General features: G+C 40.8%; 1 protein-coding gene across 1 annotated transcript in view; it reads left to right on the forward strand.

Moving 5' to 3' along the window:
* The window catches only part of PHLPP2 (PH domain and leucine rich repeat protein phosphatase 2), a 56,673-nt gene extending 34,927 nt beyond the window's left edge, over window positions 1-21,746 (forward strand). Inside the window, exons 10-19 of the mRNA XM_012742617.3 lie at window positions 332-392; window positions 3,127-3,222; window positions 4,623-4,778; window positions 6,948-7,148; window positions 10,041-10,203; window positions 10,439-10,569; window positions 11,203-11,313; window positions 12,167-12,361; window positions 14,441-14,672; window positions 16,947-21,746. Of these exons, the coding sequence (XP_012598071.3) occupies window positions 332-392; window positions 3,127-3,222; window positions 4,623-4,778; window positions 6,948-7,148; window positions 10,041-10,203; window positions 10,439-10,569; window positions 11,203-11,313; window positions 12,167-12,361; window positions 14,441-14,672; window positions 16,947-18,101 (2,501 nt within the window). The 3' untranslated portion in view covers window positions 18,102-21,746. The remainder of the gene's footprint in view (window positions 1-331; window positions 393-3,126; window positions 3,223-4,622; window positions 4,779-6,947; window positions 7,149-10,040; window positions 10,204-10,438; window positions 10,570-11,202; window positions 11,314-12,166; window positions 12,362-14,440; window positions 14,673-16,946) is intronic.
* The last annotated feature ends 1,582 nt before the right edge of the window (window positions 21,747-23,328 follow it).

The following is a 23,328-nucleotide window of genomic DNA, read 5'->3' on the forward strand; positions in this document are numbered from 1 at the left end:
AAAAGTTAAAATATTGCCAGTAAAAATCCAACTATTAATTTTTTCAAGTTGGAAAGCTAAGTAGTTATTGTTAGCATTTAACAACTGGCTGATCTAGTGTACATCCACTCAATACACAGGATCCTTCAGTTAGCTGTTGCATTTGTTTTTCAAGGCAAATGGGGATCAAATAGTCAGAGTGAGTTACCCAGTGGTTTTTATCTTTAGTTCATCTCAGTAGAGGACGTCAGTTTTCTCTCTGGTGATTTCACTAAGCTACTTCTCTCTTGTTTACTCTCAGTTATTGTCTTCTCTAGATGATGCCACTAACACCTGTTTGTTTTCTGATTAGGGCTGACAGCAGTGAATGTCTATCCAGTACCCAGTCTACTCACTTCCCTAGAACTCTCCCGGTGAGTGTCTCTCTTGAGGGTGGTGCTTGTTTGATCTTACTATTTATGAGATACATGGAGGTACTTTGGCAATTTTGTGGTACAAAGAAATCTAAACATTGAAATATTGGGATAACCAGGAGAAATGACAAGTGGAAGCCATACTGTATATTAATAGTTATATTAATAGTTAAAGGAAGGATCCTCTTGAAATGGAGAGGTACCTATGAACTACTCAGTCTTTAAAGACTGGATTTAGGATGAGATACACAAAAAGAAGACCTGTTATCTTCATTGCAGTGATTTATTTTTTGTTTACTCAAATCAGATAATTCTTGATTTTTAGTCAGTGGCTTTAAAAAAATTCTTTTTTTTAATACTCTAGTGATTCATGTTGGTCTGATTTTTGGAGAGGCATTAATTATATTCAGGACTTTATTACTTCTATTGGTGGCTAGGAGCAAACAGAAATGAGGTTTTCTTTTCTTTTATTCATTTGCTTTTAACCCCTGTGTTAGGCGTTCTGGATTTAGCAGTTGGGTTTTACAGTCTAGTGGTGAGATCAACAGTCTAACAAGCAGTTAGGGGGCAACAGCATACATGCTGTGAGTATAGAATGCCCAAAGCAGGGCCCTATGTGGCCAGGGTTGTTGTGAAGGGTAAATGAGAAAATAAATGCAAAATACATAGCATAGTGTCTGACATGCAATGGTCTCTGGAGAATATTAGTTGTTACAGCCAGGTTTCTCTTCTGGTTATTGTTACTTTATCATTGTTATTAAGTTATGTTTTAGATTCCCTTCTAGCCATTTCTTTCAGCAAAACCCTAGCATGGATAAATACTAAGACTTTACCTTTTCTACTGAGCTTGATCATTGCTGAAGAAAATCACAAACAGATGGACATCACTACAAATTCATAATATACATGCTTTTCTGGAGCTTATTGGCCCTTTCTCTTGCCAGCTCCTTCTAGTATCCTCAGCGTCTGTTCCAAATTGCTCTCCTTCCCTGCTCCCACCCCGTCTCCTTCAGGCTGGAGCTCAGCTTCCCCTACCACCTTGCTTGAGTTTCTGTGGACTCATATTCACCCTCAGCTTCTGTCCTCTGTCCGAGGCTGGTCCAGCTGTCTGTGTGGCCCCCTCTGCTCCCACCGCTCTGCCTGCTTGGTCTGCCCTCCTCCTCCTCTCTCAGGTGTGTTCAGTGTCTTCCTTTTTCTCAGTCTGTGCACACACTGACAGCAGTTCTGTCATAACAAACAAAAAAGTTCCCTTGACCTCATGGCTCCTCTAGCTACTGTCTAATCCAGCTCATCCCCTTTTTGTCCAGATTTCTCAAGAATTATTTGCATTTGTTAACTTGGTTTCCTCAGTTCCCATTTGCTGATCCCACCAACAGCATGGTTCAGACCTTCTCTTATTGGAACTTTTCTGCGGTGACACAGTTAACCTTGCTCTCTTTTCTTCAAACACACTATTTCCTTGGCTGGCTAATATGATCTGATTCCTTCTGGCCATTCCTGCTGTCCGTTTTGCATACTCCTCCTCCTCAGCTAGCCCTCTAAAGGTCGAATATCCCCAGGGTTCTGTCTGTGCTCCACTCTGCCTCGCTGGCCATGACCTCATTCACTCCAGTGATTTCAGCTGCTCTTATGTGTCGGCGGCACCCAGCTCGCCAGCCCAGCTCTTCCCCAGCTGCTGCGGCATCCCCAGCTGCCTGTTTCCCCACACGTGTCACGCCGTGGTCTTGTTTCTGTGGTCTAGTTCCTGTTGCCACCCTGTGCTTGGAACGTGCTCCTCAACTCAGGTCACTGTACAGTATTCTTCAAATTCTAACTCAGATACCGTATTTCTTTTCTTTCTTTTTTTTTTTTTTTTATATTCTATCTGGTCAGCTTGGATTTTTTTTTTGTTTTTGATATTCTATCTGGTCAGCTTGGAAGGATACCGTATTTCTTAGGGAGCTTGCCTTGATCCATCGCAGGCTGTTTCCTCCACTAGACTAACGGCAGTATCTGTGTTTCTCTCATGTAGCCCTGACTTCATCCTGCCTCATTTTATCCTCAATAGATACCTTGAGGCCTAGAGAAGCCAAGTCACATCTGAAAATAAAATTTCTTTTATTCAGTTTCTGCTGAGCACTTTTCTAAATAGTTGAGCTCAAATTCTAAGTGGTTTGAAACTTTTTCACCCACTAGTTATCTTTTGTCCCTACTTTGTCACTTCTGTTCATTCCGTTCATTTTCCCTGGAATTTGCTTCTCGTCTCCCCCAGCCATTCCCTGTGAAACTCCTGCTTGTCTTCAAAATTTTGTTTAAAATGCCACTTCCAGTAAGTCTTTCCTCTTCTCGCCCTCATCCCACCCCGCCATATGTGTGCTTTCCTACTGCCGAAAGCCTTTGTACTTTTTTGGGCATATAGCATAATTGATCCAATATTATACATATTCATGTACTTGTCTCTGCCCACCCTTCTCCCATCCAAGTACCAACCAGGCCCGGCCCTGCTTAGCTTCTGAGATCAGAGGAGATCGGGCGCATTCAGGGTGGTATGGCCCTAGACTGCCCACCCTTCTAATACAACAGCATTCACTGAGCACCTACTGTGTTCCAGGTGCTATACCAGGGGATGTCCTGGAGATAGTGTCCTTGCCCTCACAGGGGCTCACAGGCTGCTTAACAGAGACATTACAGTCTAGTGAAATGAGTCCCACTTGTCATCTTAAAATGATGCCTTTCAATTATGTATTTTCTGCAGAAACCTGCTAGAATGTGTTCCTGACTGGGCCTGTGACTCAAAGAAGATAGAAATATTAGATATGAGCTATAATCTTCTCACAGAGGTTCCTGTGAGGTATGTGTGTGTGTGAATACATATGTATGTGTATGTATTATTTTTCTAGGTTTGTGTTGTCTTTCATTTGTTCAGTGAATAAGGATGCCTGCTGAGTCTGAGGCAGTGTGATGTGCTGTAAGGAATATAGTAATGGCTAATGCATAGTCCTGGACTGCAAGGAACTTAATAAGAGGATAGCGTGACATATACACAGATAACTGTGATAAAATGTTCCGAGAGGTGCTGGCGTAGGTTGGTGGTAATAGTTAATTTTTATAGGATGAGTTATTATGAGCTGGGCAATGTCCTAAGAACTTCACTTTTATTATCTTACCTAATCTTTTAAAAACCCTACTATACGGGTGCTGTCATCCTAGGCCAGGCATGGTGGCCCACATCTGTAATCCTAGCACTTTGGGAGCCCAAGGTGGGAGGATTGCTTGAGCCCAGGAGTTCAGTGCACTCCAGCTCAGGCAACAGAGCAAGGGCCTATCTCAAAAAAAAAAAAAAAAAGGAAACTAAGGCTTAGAGCTGTTAGGTAACTTGTCCAAGGTTGCATTTAACTAGGAAGTGATGGGAGCTGGCATTTGGATGGAGTCATTTTTACTCCAGAGCCTTCACTCTTAATAACTACACTGTATAAATTAGATGTTTTAGAAATTCAGAAGTACTTTGAGAATTAGAGAATGTTTCATGGAAAAGATGGCATTTGAATTGACCTTTACCAGATGGTGGGATTTCTCCAAGTGGAGGGGGAAACAGTGATGTTTGAGGCTGGGGGGAGGGGAATGATATTCAAAAGCCCTGAGATATAAAATGTGTAGTTATTACCTAATGGTCTTTAAAATTAAACTCTAAAGGCGTTGTAGCATAGTAGGTATGAAAACATAGTAGGTATGGAGTCAGACGTTAGTTGAAATCCAGACTGTATCATTTACTGTTCAATGTGAGATCTTTGGCAAAACAAGGTCACTTAACCTTTCTGAGCTTTTATTGTACATGGCTTAGCACATTTTAAGCACTCAATAAATGATAATTTTTATTGTAATGAAATTTGTTGTGAATTTATTATATTAATAAGTTATATTAATAGTAATACATACGCTAAATTTCTGGTGCTGTTTAGACCTAAAATCTAAATTTATTCTAGAAATTGCTTTTTTAGTTTAGCTCTCCTCTGTGCTGTTTGATGTCACTAATTCACCTTTTCTCAGAATGACCTTAACGACTTCCTGGTGGGTGGTGGGTAAACAGATGGTCGTGGTTGCTTTCTTGGCTCAAGTAGGCTCGAGCATTTGTCGGTGATTATACAGTCTAGAAGAATATATTTCTATTAGCTTACTGATTTAAGTTAAATAGCCTGGGACACACTCAGAGAGATTTAAGTAAGCTTGTTTCTTTGTTCTGTTCCCTGTTAGAATTCTGAGCAGCTTGAGCCTTAGGAAACTGATGGTGGGCCACAATCACCTGCAGAGCCTGCCAGCGCTGGTGGAGCACATCCCCCTGGAGGTGCTGGATGTTCAGCATAACGTGCTCACCAGGCTGCCAGACACTCTCTTCTCCAAGGCCTTAAAGTAAGTACCATTGGATTTTTTCTCAGAAAAGCAGAAACATCGGCTAGACAAACTGCAGTGACTTGTTATTGGAGTGACCTTTGGAACTATATTTACAGAGACTTTACCTGATAGTCCGACTATGGGTGGAAACATACTTACAACTTTTATGAAAGGATATATGACACTGCTTCATGAGGCAGTAATCTTTAACTCAAAGTCGAAATGACCATCAAATGCTTAAGAAATTTTTGTGTTGTAAACAATTTCAAACAGTTTGGGAAGGTTCAGGCATTCATCTCAGAAAATAAACATAGTTGTGACATTTAAAGAAAAATTATAACATTCTGATACACCTTCCTTCAGCAGTTTTCAGCTTTTGCATTGGAGAGAAAAGGGTATACCAGTGGTGCCCACCCTTTTTGAAACCAGGGCCCAGTTTTGTGGAAGACAGTTCTTCCACTGACAGTGAGGGGAGGGTTGACTCGCTGCCTTGGCTCCACCTCAGATCATCAGGCATTGGATTCTTATGGGGATTGCTGCAAGCTGAATCCCTCCCATGCTTAGTTTCATGCTCCTATGGGGGTCTGATGCTGCTGCTGATCTGCTGGGGGGCGGGGCTGGGCGGTGATGCGCACAATGGGAGCAGCTGTGGGTGCAGGCAAGGCTTCGCCAGCTTCCTGCTGTGCAGCTGTTTCTGGCCTGTGGCCGGAGGGTTGGGGACTGCAAGGATATACCACAAAAATTAATTTGGTTTTTGCTTCTAGCTTTACCAAACTATGCTTGAGTTACATTCTTTATTAGGAAAGCTTTTTTGCTACTTAATTTGAAAACTATGTATTTAAAGGTAGTATCCTTCCAAAAGGTGTTACTTGCCTTCCCACTGTAATTAGCACATAGATGGTGTATCTTCTCATTTTAGGGGAAGGGTTTACCTATAGTGTATGTCATCTCTAAATGAAAACTAGTTTTTTATTATAGTCTTCTGCAATATTTTCTTCAATTTAGAAGTATAGAAAACAGAGATAAGCAGTAGTAAATTAACAGGAGACATGCCCAAAGTGGTCATGTCAAAGAACAAGTAGCCAGCTTGTTCTCTTTAGCAGCTTATTCATCTCTTTATATAATACAATTGGTTGGTTATTCCTTAAAATAAAATCTTTGGAAATTTTACAAAATATTTGAAGAAAATTTTCTTTTTGTAAAGTTTATATGGAGTCTTGATACAGTTATTAATTAACAAGTATTTGTTAGCAATGCATAACACTTCCCTTAGTCTTAATGATAGTATAAATTAAATTAGTTTACAACCTTAGTATCTGTAGTAAGGAAGTTACTTAGCTATGGCAAACTGTCAATGGTATTTAATACCAACCCTGCACAGAGCATTTTTGGGACAAAGACACAAGTTACACAGTACCCTTAATAAACTTAAAAGCTGATTAGGTATGTACAACTTCTATGTATCAATTTAGAAAATCTAGTTAGGGATGTGGATCACACAACATGGAGTTTTAAGAACACATAAGTTTCATACTATTAGCTGCCTTTTATTGAGAATGTTCTATATGTATTGAGCACTGTATTAGGGAGAGTTTAAAATTATACTGTGTTTTGGCTATTAGATTGGCAAAGATTAAAATGAATTGTAATGCTCAGCGTTGACAGAGGTGTGAGCAAACTGACACTTTTATATTCTTGTGAAAGTGTAATTTTGTATATCCTTTCGAGGGCTCAGTTTGGCAATATATTGAAAAATCCTTAAAAAATATATATCCTTTGATCCTGCAAATTCTGGATTGGCTAAATAAATAATGATGCTATTAAAACCAGACAAAAATGTTTCTGAAGGGTCCCTTTATAGTTTATGTGAGCATGATACTCAACCATGTCCTTTCAGTAGACACACAGACAGTAATAACAGTCAAAGATCAAGCTAGATTAGAATCAGGCCAACCCAGAAGCCTGGGTACAACCAAGCCGGTATTCTTTCCTCTCTACTTAGCTTGTATAAGTTGAGTAAAATGAGCTTTGAGTTGGATAAAATCAATTAGAGAAAAAACTACCTGAAGAAAATTACTTTTTTTTTTTATAAACATGGGAGCTTGGAATGGCAGCATACCATACAGAGATGACAAGATGGTTTCTATGAAGGAATGCAACAAATATACTCTCTGTGTGTTCTGTCAGTCTCAGATACTTGAATGCATCTGCAAATAGTTTGGAGTCTTTACCATCGGCCTGTGCCGGGGAAGAGAGCCTGAGTATGCTGCAGCTGCTGTATTTGAGCAGCAATCTCCTGACGGATCAGTGCATACCTGTCCTGGTCGGACACCCTCACCTGAGGATCTTGCACCTTGCAAACAACCAGCTACAGACCTTTCCTGCAAGGTAAATGAATGCAAACTTGGATCGTTTCAGATACGTGACATTAAATTGTACATTTGTCAGGCTAACGTAGCTATCTGACTATGACTGTTGCTTTTTGTTGACTGACTTAACTGATGCTGTGATTTCACTAGTTTAGTTGGAAAATCTTAATAGTTTATACCCAGTTCAGTCTCAGTAACCAGAGAAATCATGGTTAAAATGTATTTAATTTTTATTTCTTTAAATTTTTAATATTTTTTTGTTTTTAGTAGAGATGGGGTCTCGCTCTTGCGCAGGCTGGTCTCGAACTCCTGAGCTCAAGCAATCATCCTGCCTTGGCCTCCCAGAGTACTAGGATTACAGGCGTGAGCCACCATGCCCGGCCAAAAAATATGTTTAATTTTTAGTTCTAATTATTTAATAATGGAGAGTACTCAACCTAGAAAAGTTCAGGCTTGTTGAGTCTGTTAATTTATTCGTAATATATACATTGAATGCCTGCTGTATGCCAAGTACTATTATAAGAGTTATAGTCTGTGATCTCAGGAAATTTGCAGTCAAGTTGAGGAAATAGACAAGTATCTAGAGTATTGTAGTGCAGTCTAATAAAGGCAGGATTTTAAAGAATATAAGCACATGTTAATGGCTGCACTGCACAGAGCCTGGGGGGTGTCATTAGGCTTCCTCAAAGAAGAGATGAATAGTAGTTAGCCAGGCTACATCTATCAAATGACCTAAGAGAGATGTTTAATGCTATCAACATTTTAGACTGTGTCAGTGGAGAAGTAAATATCTTTCAAAATGCATTGATAAAATAAATTTGGAATTTTTTTAAAGAGACAGGCTTTTGCTATGTTGCCCAGGCTGGCCTTGAACTCTTGGGCTCAAGTGGTCCTCCTACCTCAGCCTCCCAAGTAGCTGGGACTACAGATGCTCACCACTGCACTGGCTAATATTCGGAAAATTTACTGCCAGAAAAATCCATCTAAACCATGAAAATATTTTTAAAAACTAGGAACATGAGAAAATGTAATTTGGATGAAATTAGGTATATCATATAAAATTGTAATTTTTGTGAGCATTTATAAAATGAGATAGAGCTTCAGATGACAAGCAGGATAAACTTGATTGCTTCCTTGAAAGAATTCAAATAATGACTTTTAAAATGAATGCCGAATCTTAATTTCAGGAAGTGTAGATCTGTTGGAATCTTACCAGATTAGTTTAGTTGACCTCAAATATGTTCATATAAAGTGAAAATAACAGACTGCTCACAAGTTATACTAGTGTATGAAGCTGCTAGGTGGTACCAGGTATAATACTCCGAAACTAATGAATCTTGCCTAATTTGATGACACTTTTATTGTTGAAGGGGTCAAAAGCAGGTTGATATAAAACTTAAAACATTAAAATGAAAATAAGAGGTTAGTGGTAAAGACAAGAATTAACAGGAGGTCACACAAAATTAGAGTAATCTGAATATACGTAATAAAGCTAAATGGAATTTAGAAGCAGCATATTGAAGAAAATGTATATTCTGTACTGAATAATAAATCCACTATGAGATCATTTCCTGAGCAGTGTTATAATTGTACAGGCACAGTATAGATCTTGTTTCTTTTGGACTGTTTTCAGGACCTAGCACAGTTCTGAGTACTCAGTAAGAAACTGATTGAGGTATGGGTGCTGCATTTTTATTTACAAGTCAAAAATCTAGGCAGGGAGTAGTATAAAGGGAAAACATGAGATTTGGACATGGGAACATTTTTAAATACTTTATTAAGTAAAAAAAAGCAAGTTAAAAACAATATATTTAATATAGCACCATTTTTTAACTTGAAAATAGTTTCATACCCTAAAAAAGACAATAATACGTTTTACCAAAATGTCATCAGAGATTATCTCTGATAGTAGACTGAAAATAGTTTTTTTTCTTTTTGTCTCTATTTTTCAATTTTTTTCTACGTGGATATATTACTATAAGAAACATTTTAATTTACTAAGCCTACTTGTTAAAAAGTATTTTCAAATTTTCTAGCAATAAAAATATGTTATATGAAAAAGATAAGGTAAAACTTATGTAAAACAAATATTCATATGAAAAATTTGGTAGAAAATTCAGCAAAATGATCATAGTAATTCTTTCAAATTGCTTATATTGTTAGTGATTTATTTTCTTTATTTTTCCAAACTTTCTCTCCATGTTACAGCAGTTTATTTTTATAATTTTTTAAACCAATAAATCAAAAGAAATAACAATTTGTAATAATCTGGATAATGGTGTTAGGGTGACTGTAAGTATTTTGCTTACCTCGTAGAAAGTATTGCTTAGTCAGTGGAGGAATAGTAATCATTTGCCACACAGGCCTGAACACAGGGACTTGATAGGGACTTGATAAATGTTTAGTGGAGATGAATTATGTTACGAGCAAGTAACTGTAGAAATTTAAACTGTAAGGAACCTTAGTGATGATTTTAGTACAACTTTTTTTTTATAGGTGAGGTTATTGAAGTCCACTGAGCTTAACTTGCCCAATATTTTGCAGCTAGATAGTAGGGAAGCAGGCATCGGGACTAATCTCCCAATTCTAGGCCAATCCTTTTTTAGCCACTCCCTATAAGTTAGATAACAGGGAGATGATCATGCCCACAAGATCCAACAACTGTAAGAAAAGCAAGGGATGCGTCAGTGTTTGAAACACACTGAGGGACAGACAGATTAGGCTGACATGGAGCAGGAGCGGTCATCTCGGTGAGCCACCGCCTTCGCTGGTATCTACTTAATTCTCACCAGTCATCTGGCAGTGCACCAGGTCAGCCTTCTGTACTCGGTGGTTGTTATAAAATAGCACCTGCTTGCTAGGTAGCTGATTGTATTTGGTACAGTGTAGTATTTTGATTTTTCTTTTTCAGCAAACTAAATAAATTGGAGCAATTGGAGGAACTGAACCTAAGTGGCAATAAGCTTAAAACCATTCCCACAACCATAGCAAACTGCAAAAGGCTGCACACCCTTGTCGCACACTCCAACAACATCAGCATCTTCCCTGAAATACTGCAGTTGCCTCAGATTCAGGTACTTCTGTGTGCTGGAATGATGATGAAATGGCAGGAGTATGAATGAGATTATTCTCACAAGGAAGAAATATTATTCTTTTCTCGTGTACTCAGTATGGGATGGGTGTATGTAGTTGATTCCTGGGAAGAAATTTAAGTTTTGCTTTGGGGATATAGTAGGAGATTGAACATTTGGGAGTAAAGAACTAACTCACTGTGATGTATTTTCTTTTGATTTCTCCGTTTCTTCTTAGTTTGTAGACCTGAGTTGCAATGACTTGACAGAAATCCTGATTCCGGAGGCACTGCCCGTTACGTTACAAGACCTTGACCTGACTGGAAATACAAACCTGGTTCTGGAACACAAGACTTTGGACATATTTAGGTAGCAAAATTTTGAAATTGAATCCATTTTTGCTCTTAGGTCTTCCAGCCATATGCGGGTCTTCTGTAGGACTAATTAAATGAATAATTAATTAAATTATTCATTAATTTAATTAATGATTAAATTAATTGATTAAATGAATAGAATGAATTAGACCATAATGCCCCTAGGTTCTTTTCTTGGATTCAGTTATGAATGGATGTTCTATCCAGTAGTCAGTCTATTTTTAATAGACATGGCCACTACCTAGCCACACACTGAATATTTTCACATGACAGGAATAGATGTTTTAGGTGGCACAGCATCTTAGAGACAATACAAGTTCATTCATTATACCAAGACTTCATTTTGTCAGCTGGCTGAAACTTAAGAGATCTTTTTTGTGCTTAGTTTTTTACTGCAACAAATGGCATTAATTATAGCAATATTGGCTCCTATTTCTTCTTCCCTTTTCCTTTCTCTCTTCTCCTCCTTGGCCAGGAGTTCAGCATACTACTTTCATTCAATCTCTCTGGAAGTGCATCTTAGTCTGTCAACAGATTATTTTATAAAAAGCTGTATTATTGTTGGGATAGTTTTTGTAAAATATGGAAGAATATACTGTTTAATCTTCCCTTCCTCCACTTCCCACAGCCATATCACAACCCTGAAAATTGATCAGAAACCTTTGCCAACCACAGATTCTACAGTTACATCAACCTTCTGGAGCCATGGACTGGCAGAAATGGCAGGGCAGAGAAATAAGTGAGTTGGTGGTGGAGACTGAGAAAGAAAATGTTGGTGGTGGAGACTGAGAAAGAAAAAAGGCAGCCCCTGGCATGTGGGAATTGGTCTGAGGCCCACAGTTAGGTCATGTTGTTCTCCTTTTGCCCATAAATCACAAATGTCAGTGTTGGATAAAATCCCTCTGAGACCATAATAAAGGGAGACAAAAAGGATGAATGTAACACTCCCTTTCATGGCTAAAATGGGTTAATGCTACTTTCTTTGCCAATTATAGCTTTACCATTCTGCTAATCTTTGTTCCATGTAGATAAGATATATTGAGATACCCAACCGAAGAACAGCCCCGCTTTCTGCCAGCACCCAATCTAGTATGATCATCCACCCCCCTTAGACCCTCTGCAGAATGACCCTGCCAAAGCCCCAAACCTATACTAGGTTCTTCCCAGCACTCTCTTACCTATATACCCCGGGGTTCCATGGTGAACATTCTCTTGCTGCAAGGAGTAATAAATTCAACTTGTTCAAGCACAGGTGGTGTGCTTTGGTGGTCTCCGGCTGAAGGTTCTTGACAAAACTAGTCCTTCATTACTACTAAGAGAAAACATTTTATCTTTCCAGCCTGTGGCAGCATCACAGTGCTAATAAGTACTGCCCATGAATGTGGCTGCATTTCCCCTTTGCTTAGAATATCAGCTTTTCCAGATGCTGCTAAAGTATCATATCTAGGGACTTTTTTTGTGTGTAGATTATGATTTACTGCTAGTCTTCTCCACTTTCAGTTAATAGTTGCTTTTTAAAAGAATGCTCCCTGATGAATAATCTTTACTGATAACTTTCTTTGATGATTGTCTTTCTCCTATTTGTGCCATAGACTATGTGTTTCTGCTCTCGCCATGGATAACTTTGCGGAGGGAGTGGGAGCTGTGTACGGCATGTTTGATGGGGACCGAAACGAGGAGCTGCCTCGCCTGCTCCAGTGTACGATGGCAGATGTGCTTTTGGAAGAGGTGCAGCAGTCAGCAAATGACATGGTTTTCATGGCTAACACCTTCTTGGTGTCTCACAGGTAAGCAGGTGGGTTGAATAATCCCTGACTCACTTCTGCTTTTGCAAAGTAAATCTCTCTAAACCAGGTCAGGGTCTACATTATGAATACAAGGTCAAGGAGAGATCTCAGTACTTCCTCCACGATCATCCTCTCCGTGTATCAGCATGGAGTGCGGGGATTTGGGTCTTTGAAGAGCCTGTGGAGTCTTTCGTTTTCTCTGTTGAACCCAAAAAGCTGCTGAAGATCTGGGAAGCCTAGAATTTATGTGCAAAATGTTGTCTGTGTGTATATGTGGCTGTACATTTGGGGAAAGAAGGTGGTAAGCTTTCATAAGATTGTCCAAAGAGTCAGTAATCTACTAAAAGATTAACAAGCATTCATCAGATTCATATATTTAGAATACTTGTTATTGGGGGTTTACATAGCTAATCTTCTAATTAAAGTCTAAATCACTTAAGGGCAAAAACCCTATACAGTTATGTCCTGATAAACTCTTGTAAGTTGAAAAAAATGCATTTAATACACCTAACCTGCCAAACATCATAGCTTAGCCTAACCCACCTTAAATGTACCCAGAACACTTATATTAGCCTACAGTTGGGCAAAGTCTTCTGGCAACACTACACCGTAGAACAGGCGTCCTCAAACTACGGCCTTCGGGCCACATGTGGCCCACTGAGGACATTTATCCAGCGTACCAGGTGTTTATGCCGCCGCTGCCTGTCCTGCTTAGCAGCTGACTGGTCCTGGGCCCACAGTGCGCATGTGTGGAATGTGCGCCGCACTCTCCAACGGCCCTACAACGGTCTAAGGGACAGTGAACTGGCCCCGTTTAAAAAGTTTGAGGACCCCTGCTGTAGAATATCGGTCATATTCCTCCTATGAGTGCGTGGCTGACAGCGAGCTGTGGCTCACTGCTGCTGCCTAGCCTGGTGAGAGAGGGTTGTGCTGCATATCACTAGCCTGGGAAAAGATCAAAATTGAAAGTACAGTTTCTGCTGATTGCATATAGTGTTGTTTTAGCACCATCATGACGTTGCAGAATTGTAAGGCATACTACTGTAAGTCAGGGACCTTCTGTATAAGCAAACAGTGATGGAGCTTTGTGCACATCAGGTGGGCTGCACAGAGGATGTGAACAACTGAGAGATTGTCAACTTGTATAATCAAGGCTGAAATGGAACAGCCTGGAGCTTGAACTGGTTTTATCTCCCGTTATAACACAAAGCCAGGTGTTGGGAAAGGAGTCTGTTTTGCAGTAGTAGAATTGAGCAGGAGATTGGCAAAATAAAGGGTACGTGAATAGGAACTCAATCTGTGAAGTACCTTTCAAGAGCTCAGCACGTACCAAGTATTTTTTATACTGTATTTTTAATTTTCAAAACAAACCAGAGGGGTAGGTATTTTATCTGAGACATTTCTTAGAGAAATAACCTGCTAAGTCTACAAGCCAAGAGATGGCAGAGCTGGAATTTGAAATTAGATCTAATAGTGTCTGCTCCTTGTTGGCATTGAGCACTAATAAGTGTAAGTGTGTGGATGCCACGTGTATGGGGGAAATACAAGGAAAATTATGGTCCTTTTCAAGAAACTTACAACTGAGTGATTCTCAAAGTGGTGTTCTAGGACCAGTAGATTCAGCATCACCAGCACTTGTGAGAAACGTGGATTACAGGGCCAGCCCCTTAAACTCACTAAATCAGAAACCAGGGTGGGACCCAGCAGTCCCTGCTCTAACAAGCCCACCAGGTGGTTCTGATGTGCTAAAGTGTGGGAACCTCTGAATTAGGAAGTCTGTGATCAGATACAGAAGAAGCAGAGAAAGATGCACCTTCACTGTCTCCCCAACCCTGTCCCCTATCTCCCCCCATTCCCCCCTCCACCTTTTGTAAAAGCTCTTTTCTCAGTCAGCTGAGAGTGGATGACAAAGCTCTCTTTACCACCATCACCCATAGCAAGAGTCTGCTGTTACGTAGGTAAAGGTGAGGCTGGTTCACAATCACAGGGCGGAAAAGCAAGGAAAGGACAGACGTGAAGGACCACCACTTCCTTCCGAAACTAGCTACCATATCTTCAATTTCTTTTCTTTCTAAACAGGAAATTAGGAATGGCCGGCCAGAAGCTGGGTTCCTCTGCCCTCCTATGCTACATCCGCCCCGACACTGCCGACCCAGCGAGCAGCTTTAGCTTGACCGTGGCCAACGTTGGTACATGCCAAGCAGTCCTGTGCCGAAGTGGGAAGCCACTGCCCCTTTCTAAAGTCTTCAGCCTGGAGCAGGACCCAGAGGAGGCACAAAGGGTGAAGGAACAAAAAGCCATCATTACAGAGGTGTGTCTCCCTCTCTGCCTGTCATTTCCACCCCCAGATCCAGTGATCAGTTGTGCTATGCACAGAAGTGATGAAAGTCCACTTTCTTCCTGTTACGCCTTGTAAATAGTATCCAATCCAGATAAAAGTTCAATTCAGATGGTTTCAGTAATAGTACTAGAAGAAAATCAACTGAGCTGTTAGTAACTAGCAAAAAGAAAAAGCAAAATGAATCAGATATGAAAAATCCTAACTTGTGATCCTTTAAATGCATAGCTAACATGTAATGTGTATGTTGAGTGTTTCCCTTAGCTAATTTCCAACTCATCTGATTTGTTTTTCCAAACAGAAGTGTTCTATAGTTTGATGTCCCCATTCCGAAATGTGACATTACAAAGTATTTTTCCTGTTTATACTGTATATGGCTTACTATGCTCTAGTGTTCTTTTTTAATAATGAAGCATCAATATTTCTACTCTATTATAGCTTTTTTCCTTTTTTAGAAATTAGCATAACACCTTCGCTATCAAATAACTTTAGCAATTACATATGAACATTGTTTATTGCAAAGCAGTATTCTGTTCATATCTTTTGCCCATTTTAAATTGGATTGTTTATTTATTGTTGCGTTTTAAGAGTTCTTTGTATAATTTGTAAAGAAGTCCTTTTTCAGAAATGTGTTTTGCAGCTATTTTCTCCCAGTCTGGCACATGTCCATTCTTTTAAGTGTTTTCTGCGAAGCAGAAGTTTTGGTTTTAATGAAGGCCCACTTGTCAATTTTTTTCTTTCATGGATCATGCTTTTGGTGTATATAGGAACTCATTGCCAAACTCAAAGTCACCTAGATTTCCTTCTATGTTACCTTCTAGTTTTATGGTCTTGTGCTTTGTCTTTTTTTTAGTCTTGTGTTTTATATTAATATTTAGGTCTGTGGTCCATTTTGAGGTTAATTTTTGTGAAAGTATAAGCTCTGTGTCTGGAGTCACGTTTTTGCATGTGGATGTCTAGTTGTTCCAGCACCACTTGTTGAAAAGACTGTCCTTTCTCCATTTGAATTGCCTTTGCTTCCTTGTCCAAGATCAGTTGACTGTATTTGTATAGGCTGCTACTTGTGGGCTCTCTATTTTTCAGAATTCTGTATAAGGGCTATCCATCTTAGGTTCCATCTGAGGAAACACGAAACTGAAAAGTATCATTACAATGTGGTTGATAGTGTTAGGATTCCAAAATATGAGGCATTAGTTTTAGGAGGGTCTTAGTCAAAACAAATGAAAGATAAAAGATAACTTTTTAAATTTAAATATTTATTTACTTATTTTTTGAGTTGTTGCCCAGGCTGAACTCAAACTCCTGGGCTCAAGTGATCCTCCCTCCTTAACCTCCCAAGTAGCTGGGACTATAGGTGTGTGCCACCACACCTGGCTTAATGTAACTTTTTTTTTTTTTTTTTTTGACTACACTGTTTTTATAGACTTTAAATAATATTGTTTACATTATTCTTAGGGGGGTCTTAGACAAGTAGAAAATATTTTTATAAATGTTATTTTAACCACAAACATTGTCTATTATTTGCCAAACTTTATGGAGTTTTTGTTTGTTTTCTTGATAAATCAACACAAAGTATCTGGCTTATGAACATTCCCAACCTGCAAGCAGGGTTATTCCTTTTCCTCTAGGTGTCAAATGACATGGGTTCTGATTCAATGTGCTGTTTATTCTCAGTTCAGTCCTTACAGAGTAGGTAAATCGTGCTGCAGGTTTCACACTCTTCGTTTTTAGGCTGAGTAATCTTAGAGATTATTTGATGCTTTAGCTACCAAGATTTTCGTAGCCATTTGATATCTTTTCAGTCCCAGCTGTGCCTTTAAATGAGGAGTCATTTTTAGTGACCCATCTGTGAGTTTTGGCCTCTCTGGAGAGTACTAGTGATGGAGAATTAATGGCAGTTCTACCTATTGTTTTCCTAACACACGTTTCTCTATTTAAGGTCATGCCGAGGCCTGACCTTCATGTTAGAGCAAATACCTTTTCAGATAGTGGTGCCTTTAGTCACTTAATTGAATTGAATTGAATTTTAGTCCTTTGAAGTATTTGGTATAATAACTGTGTAGTGTTTTGCCTTTTGAGACTTCTCTACATTCATTTTTAAAGTACACTTAAAATTACACTGTTTCATAGGGAAAAATCATATAAATTGTATTTTATTGAGGATCTGTAAGTACTGTGGTCTAGAAATATAGAAAGTGGCATATCACAGCTGCTTGTTTCTCACAGTTTGGTTCTGCTCATCTCTAGGACAACAAAGTGAATGGGGTCACCTGCTGTACCCGGATGCTGGGCTGTACATACCTCTACCCCTGGATCCTCCCCAAGCCCCACATTTCTTCAACTCCACTGACCATTCAAGATGAGTTGTTGATTCTAGGAAACAAAGCATTATGGGAACACTTGTCCTATACAGAAGCTGTCAACGCAGTGCGTCATGTCCAAGACCCATTAGCAGCTGCCAAGAAGCTGTGTACGTTAGCACAGAGCTATGGTTGTCAGGACAATGTAGGGGCGATGGTGGTTTATTTGAACATTGGTGAGGAAGGCTGCACTTGCGAAATGAATGGGCTCACCCTCCCAGGTCCTGTGGGATTCGCGTCCACCACCACCATCAAAGATGTGCCCAAGCCCACCACTCCCTCCTCTAGCAGTGGGATTGCCTCTGAGTTCAGCAGCGAGATGTCCACCTCGGAGGTGAGCAGTGAAGTGGGCTCCACCGCGTCCGACGAGCATAATGCCGCAGGCCTGGATGCCGCCTTGCTTCCACGGCCAGAGCGGCGCTGCAGCCTTCATCCCGCGCCCACCTCGGGGGTTTTTCAGCGTCAGCCCTCTTGTGCCACCTTCTCCAGTAATCAGTCTGACAATGGCCTGGACAGTGATGATGACCAGCCTGTTGAAGGGGTCATCACCAATGGCAGCAAGGTGGAAGTTGAGGTAGACATCCACTGCTGCAGAGGAAGAGATCTCGAGAGCTCTCCTGCTCGTGCAGAGAATCCTCCCGCCCTGTGTCCTGAGGAACATGCTAGAGGGTTGGGTTTTGGGATCCGAAGGCAGAACAGTGTGACTAGTGGCATACTTCTGCCAGGGAGTAAGGACAAGATGGAGTTACAGAAGTCTCCCTCCACTTCCTGTCTCTATGGGAAGAAACTCTCCAACGGCTCTATCGTGCCCCTAGAAGACAGCCTGAACCTCATTGAAGTGGCCACAGAAGCACCCAAGAGGAAGACTGGCTATTTTGCGGCACCCACTCAGCTGGAACCAGAGGATCAGTTTGTTGTACCGCGTGACCTGGAAGAAGAAGTGAAGGAACAAATGAAACAGCACCAGGAAAGCAGGCTCGAGCCCGAGCCCAACGATGAGGATCGGACCGAGCCCCCAGAGGAGTTTGACACTGCGCTGTGACTCCGCCCCGACGTGGGCAGGACGTGGGCGCAGGCTGTGTGCCGTTGCTGTGGGGCCCTGCCAGCGGCATTTTGCCTCTGCATTTCTTAACCACAGACGTGCGGGTAGAACTCGGAGCCAAAGGGCGAGAGTGACCAGGGTCTGGCTCTGGATGAGCTAGCAGCCACCATCAGTGTTAAGTGTCCCGTGGAACCTGTGTTGGAATTCCCAGAATTGCTGGGAAGGAAGCAGCTGTTCTGTGTCAGTCCTACCACCTGCCATTAACCCTTTCTCTCCTAGGGTCATTTTGAGAATTTGCCTGCCTGGGCAGGAAAGGGACTATTTCTGTGGAGGAAATAACTGAAGGTTGATTCCCTTTACTAATTGCTGCTGATGGATCTCTGTGACAGAGAAATCACCTTATCTCTCAGACTAACTCATGGGGTATGATGTGACTAGTCACATGGCTTTTCATTCTTCTCTACGAGAATACAGCCTATCAAAATGATGTCTATTGGAAATGTAGAACCAATCAAACAATTAATTTATGTATGTAATGTAATGAGAGCACTTTTCATTGACTGTGAACTTTTTATTTTTGAATCTGCACTCGAGCCAATCTTCTTAGAGGCAGCCGGGCACCTCTGTCCACAGGCAGAGAGCGCTAGTCGGGTGTTGTAGCCTTATCTGAGGGTACGAGGGAGGGCCCTGGGAACTGGTTTAACTGTCGGATGTCAGACTGTTAAAGCTTCTGGGAAACTTGGGGTGGTAGGATCTTCTTGTGGGGATGAAGATGGGGGAGAAGTGAGGACTAAGACTACATCCCCCATAACCGGAAAGAGGATTACCCCTTGACAAATGTGAAACCTGCTAGGAGTTTCCCAGCAGATCACAAGGGAGGCATTTGGGGATTGGCCTCTGTCCCTGCTGTGTGGGAGGAAGGGCTGGCCCTCAGCCTCCCAACAGAGAGGGCCAAGACCGACCCTGCTCACGTCCACGTAACCTTGAGCTATGGCAGATGACTGTGAAACAGACTGAGGCCAAAAGAGAACAGGTGGATGGAGCTCACAGGTTAGACTTGTTCCTTCTCTTACTCTAGAGCAGAGGGATAGTTTTCTAGAATGTTGGAAGTGAGTTGAGAGCTCACCTCTTGAATGTTTAACAGTGTACTCTTCTGAAAACTGCTTATTCACCTTGTGTGGTTTCAGAATACTGGGCTCAGTACTACTATAAGAAAGAAACTTAATTGAGAAATTCTTAAGCTTACAGAAAACCTGTATTTTTTGCACATTTCATGTAACGTTAGCAAAATGCAGTCCCTTCCACATTTCTGTCACTTTTTCCATTAGAAAATTTACTTAGGGAAATTAATTCCCATTTATTCCTACAAAATTTTAGTACTGCTTGACTTTACCCAATGGGGAATGTGCTTTGAATTTTTGGAACACTTGCAGAATTAAAAGAAAATAGAGTGGAATCGTTTTTTAATTTGTTTCATCAGAAACAAAATTTTAAAGAGAAGGTTGGATATATATATATATATATATTTTTTTTTCTTTTATGTTTTCTGGGAATTTTTTGTTCAAAGCAATACTCAAAAACCAGATGACCTGTCCACAAATGGTGACGTGTCTTCATCTTCTCAGAGGCCCTGTGCCCGTGTGTGTGTTGTCAGTGGGGTACACTCTTGGGGATTCTGTACCACTCTGATGGCTATCTAATGTTCAGCCCCTCAAGAGCCTGAACTTCGGTCCCTAAATTGTCAGGAACACTTACTTGACTTCCCTGTGTCAAACTACTGGTCAGCTATTTGACAAAGTTTAGAGCTCAGGTCTTTGATTTGAAGTGGGAAGCATAGTGGCTTATACAAAGCATAGGTGCTGTTAGAAAAATGGGAACAATGGTGTGTTGCCACCTTATTTTTATATGGAAAGTTTTCAAAAATGAAGAAAAAGTGGAAAAATCGAAGATGATAATGTTGGGTGATGGAAAATATCTTTCTACTCAGACAACAGAACCTTTGGGTTATACAATAGTGATATTGTCTAAAAATGAAAGTTATTTTGGGTATATACCACTTTAATACTATAGTCTTATAAAAATTGTTCATTATATGTGAACCCCTTTCTTGTCTTCTATTTTGTTTCTCACCCTACTTATTGGAAACACCTCAAAACCTAGTTCTGAAAAGACTGCACCAAAAGTAAATGTGTTTACTTTTTAGTCAGCAGAACTCTGAAATTCCAGATGTTCTTTTATGTGGTACAGTTATTTTTAGAGACCATTAGGTTGTGTTGAAAACCTTTAATATAGGCTATGTCAAAACTGATTCTTCTTTTTTGCGGTCTCTTTTAATTCATGTCCTTCTACAGTTGCTCTGCATCAAAACAGAGGGTAAAAAGGCCATAGCCCGTTTACCAAAAATATGATACAAAACTCTTCTGACCTACAAGATAATTTCAGACATTGTGTTATCTCAGTAGGCTGTCAGTTGTTGAGAGCCAGTCCTCTGTCTGCAGGTGAGTGTAATCTGCTTCCCGTGACTTTAGCCAGAGGGGTGCTCTCCAGCACAGAGACTCTGGCCTCGCAGGGTTCTCAGGGCTCCGTGTGTACCTCTCATTTAATGGAGAAGTTTAAGAGGATTCTGAAAGAAGAACAGTCCTAATCATGGGAGCAGTTCTGGAGTCCCAGGGAAAAGAAAACAATGTGTCTTGGCAGCCATGGTATTCTTTTATTATCCAGATGGATTGGAAATATATTTGGAAGTCTGAGTGTTGGTCTGACATAAAGCTACAGTGCTACTACAGAGTCAAGTCATTGAGTTGGCTCCTGATACAGGTGAGGGCTTTGTTATCCTACTGTAGAGGTAGGTGTACAGTAAATGGGCGGAGTCATTCACTGGTGTGCGCAAGAGCCGACAGGAGCAGCTTGGTAATCCCGGGTGCTATTCCAGTCGCTTATAGCCAGTGCTGTTCTCCAGGAGATGGAGCCAGGTAGGCTCGGCCGATCTACTGAATATCCAATGATGCTCTTTCCACGTTCAGCGGAAGCAGGTACTTGGAAGCCACAGGCTCACCTTCTATCTATTCAATAATTATTAATGAAGAGACCTCCATAAGGGAGCACTTGGCTATCACCGATACATGTACCAATTACTAAATAATTAGTCTCCAAGCCATTCAGTGATGTCTGCAGCATCACTCTAGAACTGTCTCGTGTCACTTTTTACTTCCCTCTGGTGGAGCCCTTCAGACTCCCCGGTCATGGAGGCAAGTTAATATTTCTCTCCAGTTAGTGACTTTTGCCCCATAGTTGGGTAAGCACTTCCTAGATCGAGAAAAGCAGCTACACTAAATCCTGCTGTTTCCCTCATCTGGTGATCAATCATACATACGCTCTTCGTACTCTAAATTTCATGCCCTTCTCCCAGACGCTGTAGGGGTTTCTCTCACTGTTGCCACTGGATGTCATCCAGACAGTGGGTTCCTATCTTATGGTTTGTGCAATCATTGTCGTATTGTAGTCCTAAGACTCATTATAGTGTATTTTTGATATTTTTGAAATGTGTTAAATTTTTTAATTCAATAATATGAGCCAGAGCATGTTGCAGCAAATCTATTGTTTGTAAAAAATAACAACAATAATAAATAAAATAAAATGGAATTATCTTTTTCATGGCTTTGTTTTAAAATGGAATGCCTGTTGTTTTATAAATATTTTAGCAGGAAGCTGTAATTTGCTATCCTAACTTATATGTAGAATTAGGTTCTTAACTGAAGGCACCTTTAGGATTTTTCTGCTTTCGTTTTAGGGGAAGAGAAGCAAGAACAAACACATGAATCCATGTTCCATGATATTCCACAGAGCTATGAGTTAAGGCAAGAATTAAATATTTTTGGTCATCTTTATAGCCGAATTAGCAATAAAGAATTTTTACTTTAAGAAATATTCTGATGTGGTTTGTATGTTTAAAGAAATCCCAAACACAGGAAACACGGCCTTTATTTACATGCAAGTTATTAGCTAACTAGAGGAAACTGAGTTGTGAAAAATCTACAGCTCTTCTTAAGTAAATCATAGAGCTGATGACAGAGAGGAGGTTGGTGGATATGCTGGCCATCATGTTTGTCATAAGGGGATGGCTTTGGTGTAAGAAGGACCTCCGGACACAGTGCTGCGTGTTGGCTCACAAGATACAGCTGGGATCCAGTTGAGCCTCTGAGTTGTTGCCTACCCTCTCCCACCATTGGCCACCTCTCACTCCAACTAAAGGCCAAGCAAGATAAAGCCACTTTGCAGGTTTCCCCTTCATCTAGCAGAATGAACATTTTAAAAACTTAGTTCAGAAACGGTTACTGAGCTCCTTCCATGTGGTGGGCATCTGCCACTGTTGACCTTAATACCTCAGTTCCATGAGACACCTCTCTGACCCAGGGTGGCAGAGATGACATTCTCGTGTGTTCTCTGCTTCATGCAGTGTTAATTCCCTGGCATGCCAAGGCCACAAGTCACTCAACATGTTACAGTGTGTGATTCAACGGGTATGCATTTTGCCTCTGCTACTTTAAAAAGCGTATGACTTCAGGCAAGTTACGTGGCCTTTCTGAGGCCATTTACTTCATTTTTTACAAGGAAATTATAGTATCTGTGGTCAGTCAGGCGGTGGTGAGCCTATATGAGGCGATGAGAACAAAGTGCTTTTTAGGCGCAGCTCTGTACGATCTTGGCACGTAGTTCACCTTCATCGCAATATTAACGGGTAAACCACCTACCCTTGAACCTTGTCTCCTCTTCTATAAATTGTGAGTAATACATCTTGGCCTGCCTAGCTGCCCAGTGGTAGTGACAAAGATAAGGCTCACTGAAAGCATTTTTTTTTTTTTTTTTTGAGACAGAGTCTTGCTTTGTTGCCCAGGCTAGAGTGAGTGCCGTGGCGTCAGCCTAGCTCACAGCAACCTCAAACTCCTGGGCTCAAGCAATCCTGCTGCCTCAGCCTCCCGAGTAGCTGGGACTACAGGCATGCGCCACCATGCCTGGCTAATTTTAAATATATATTAGTTGGCCAATTAATTTCTTTCTATTTATAGTAGAGACGGGGTCTCGCTCTTGCTTAGGCTGGTTTCGAACTCCTGACCTCGAGCAATCCGCCCGCCTAAGCCTCCCAGAGTGCTAGGATTACAGGCGTGAGCCACCACGCCCGGCACTGAAAGCATTTTGAACCTTATAAAACTGCACAGGCGCGTGGGAG

This window comes from Microcebus murinus, chromosome 20 (assembly GCF_040939455.1).
Source record: "Microcebus murinus isolate Inina chromosome 20, M.murinus_Inina_mat1.0, whole genome shotgun sequence".
Taxonomy (NCBI): Eukaryota; Metazoa; Chordata; class Mammalia; order Primates; family Cheirogaleidae; genus Microcebus; species Microcebus murinus.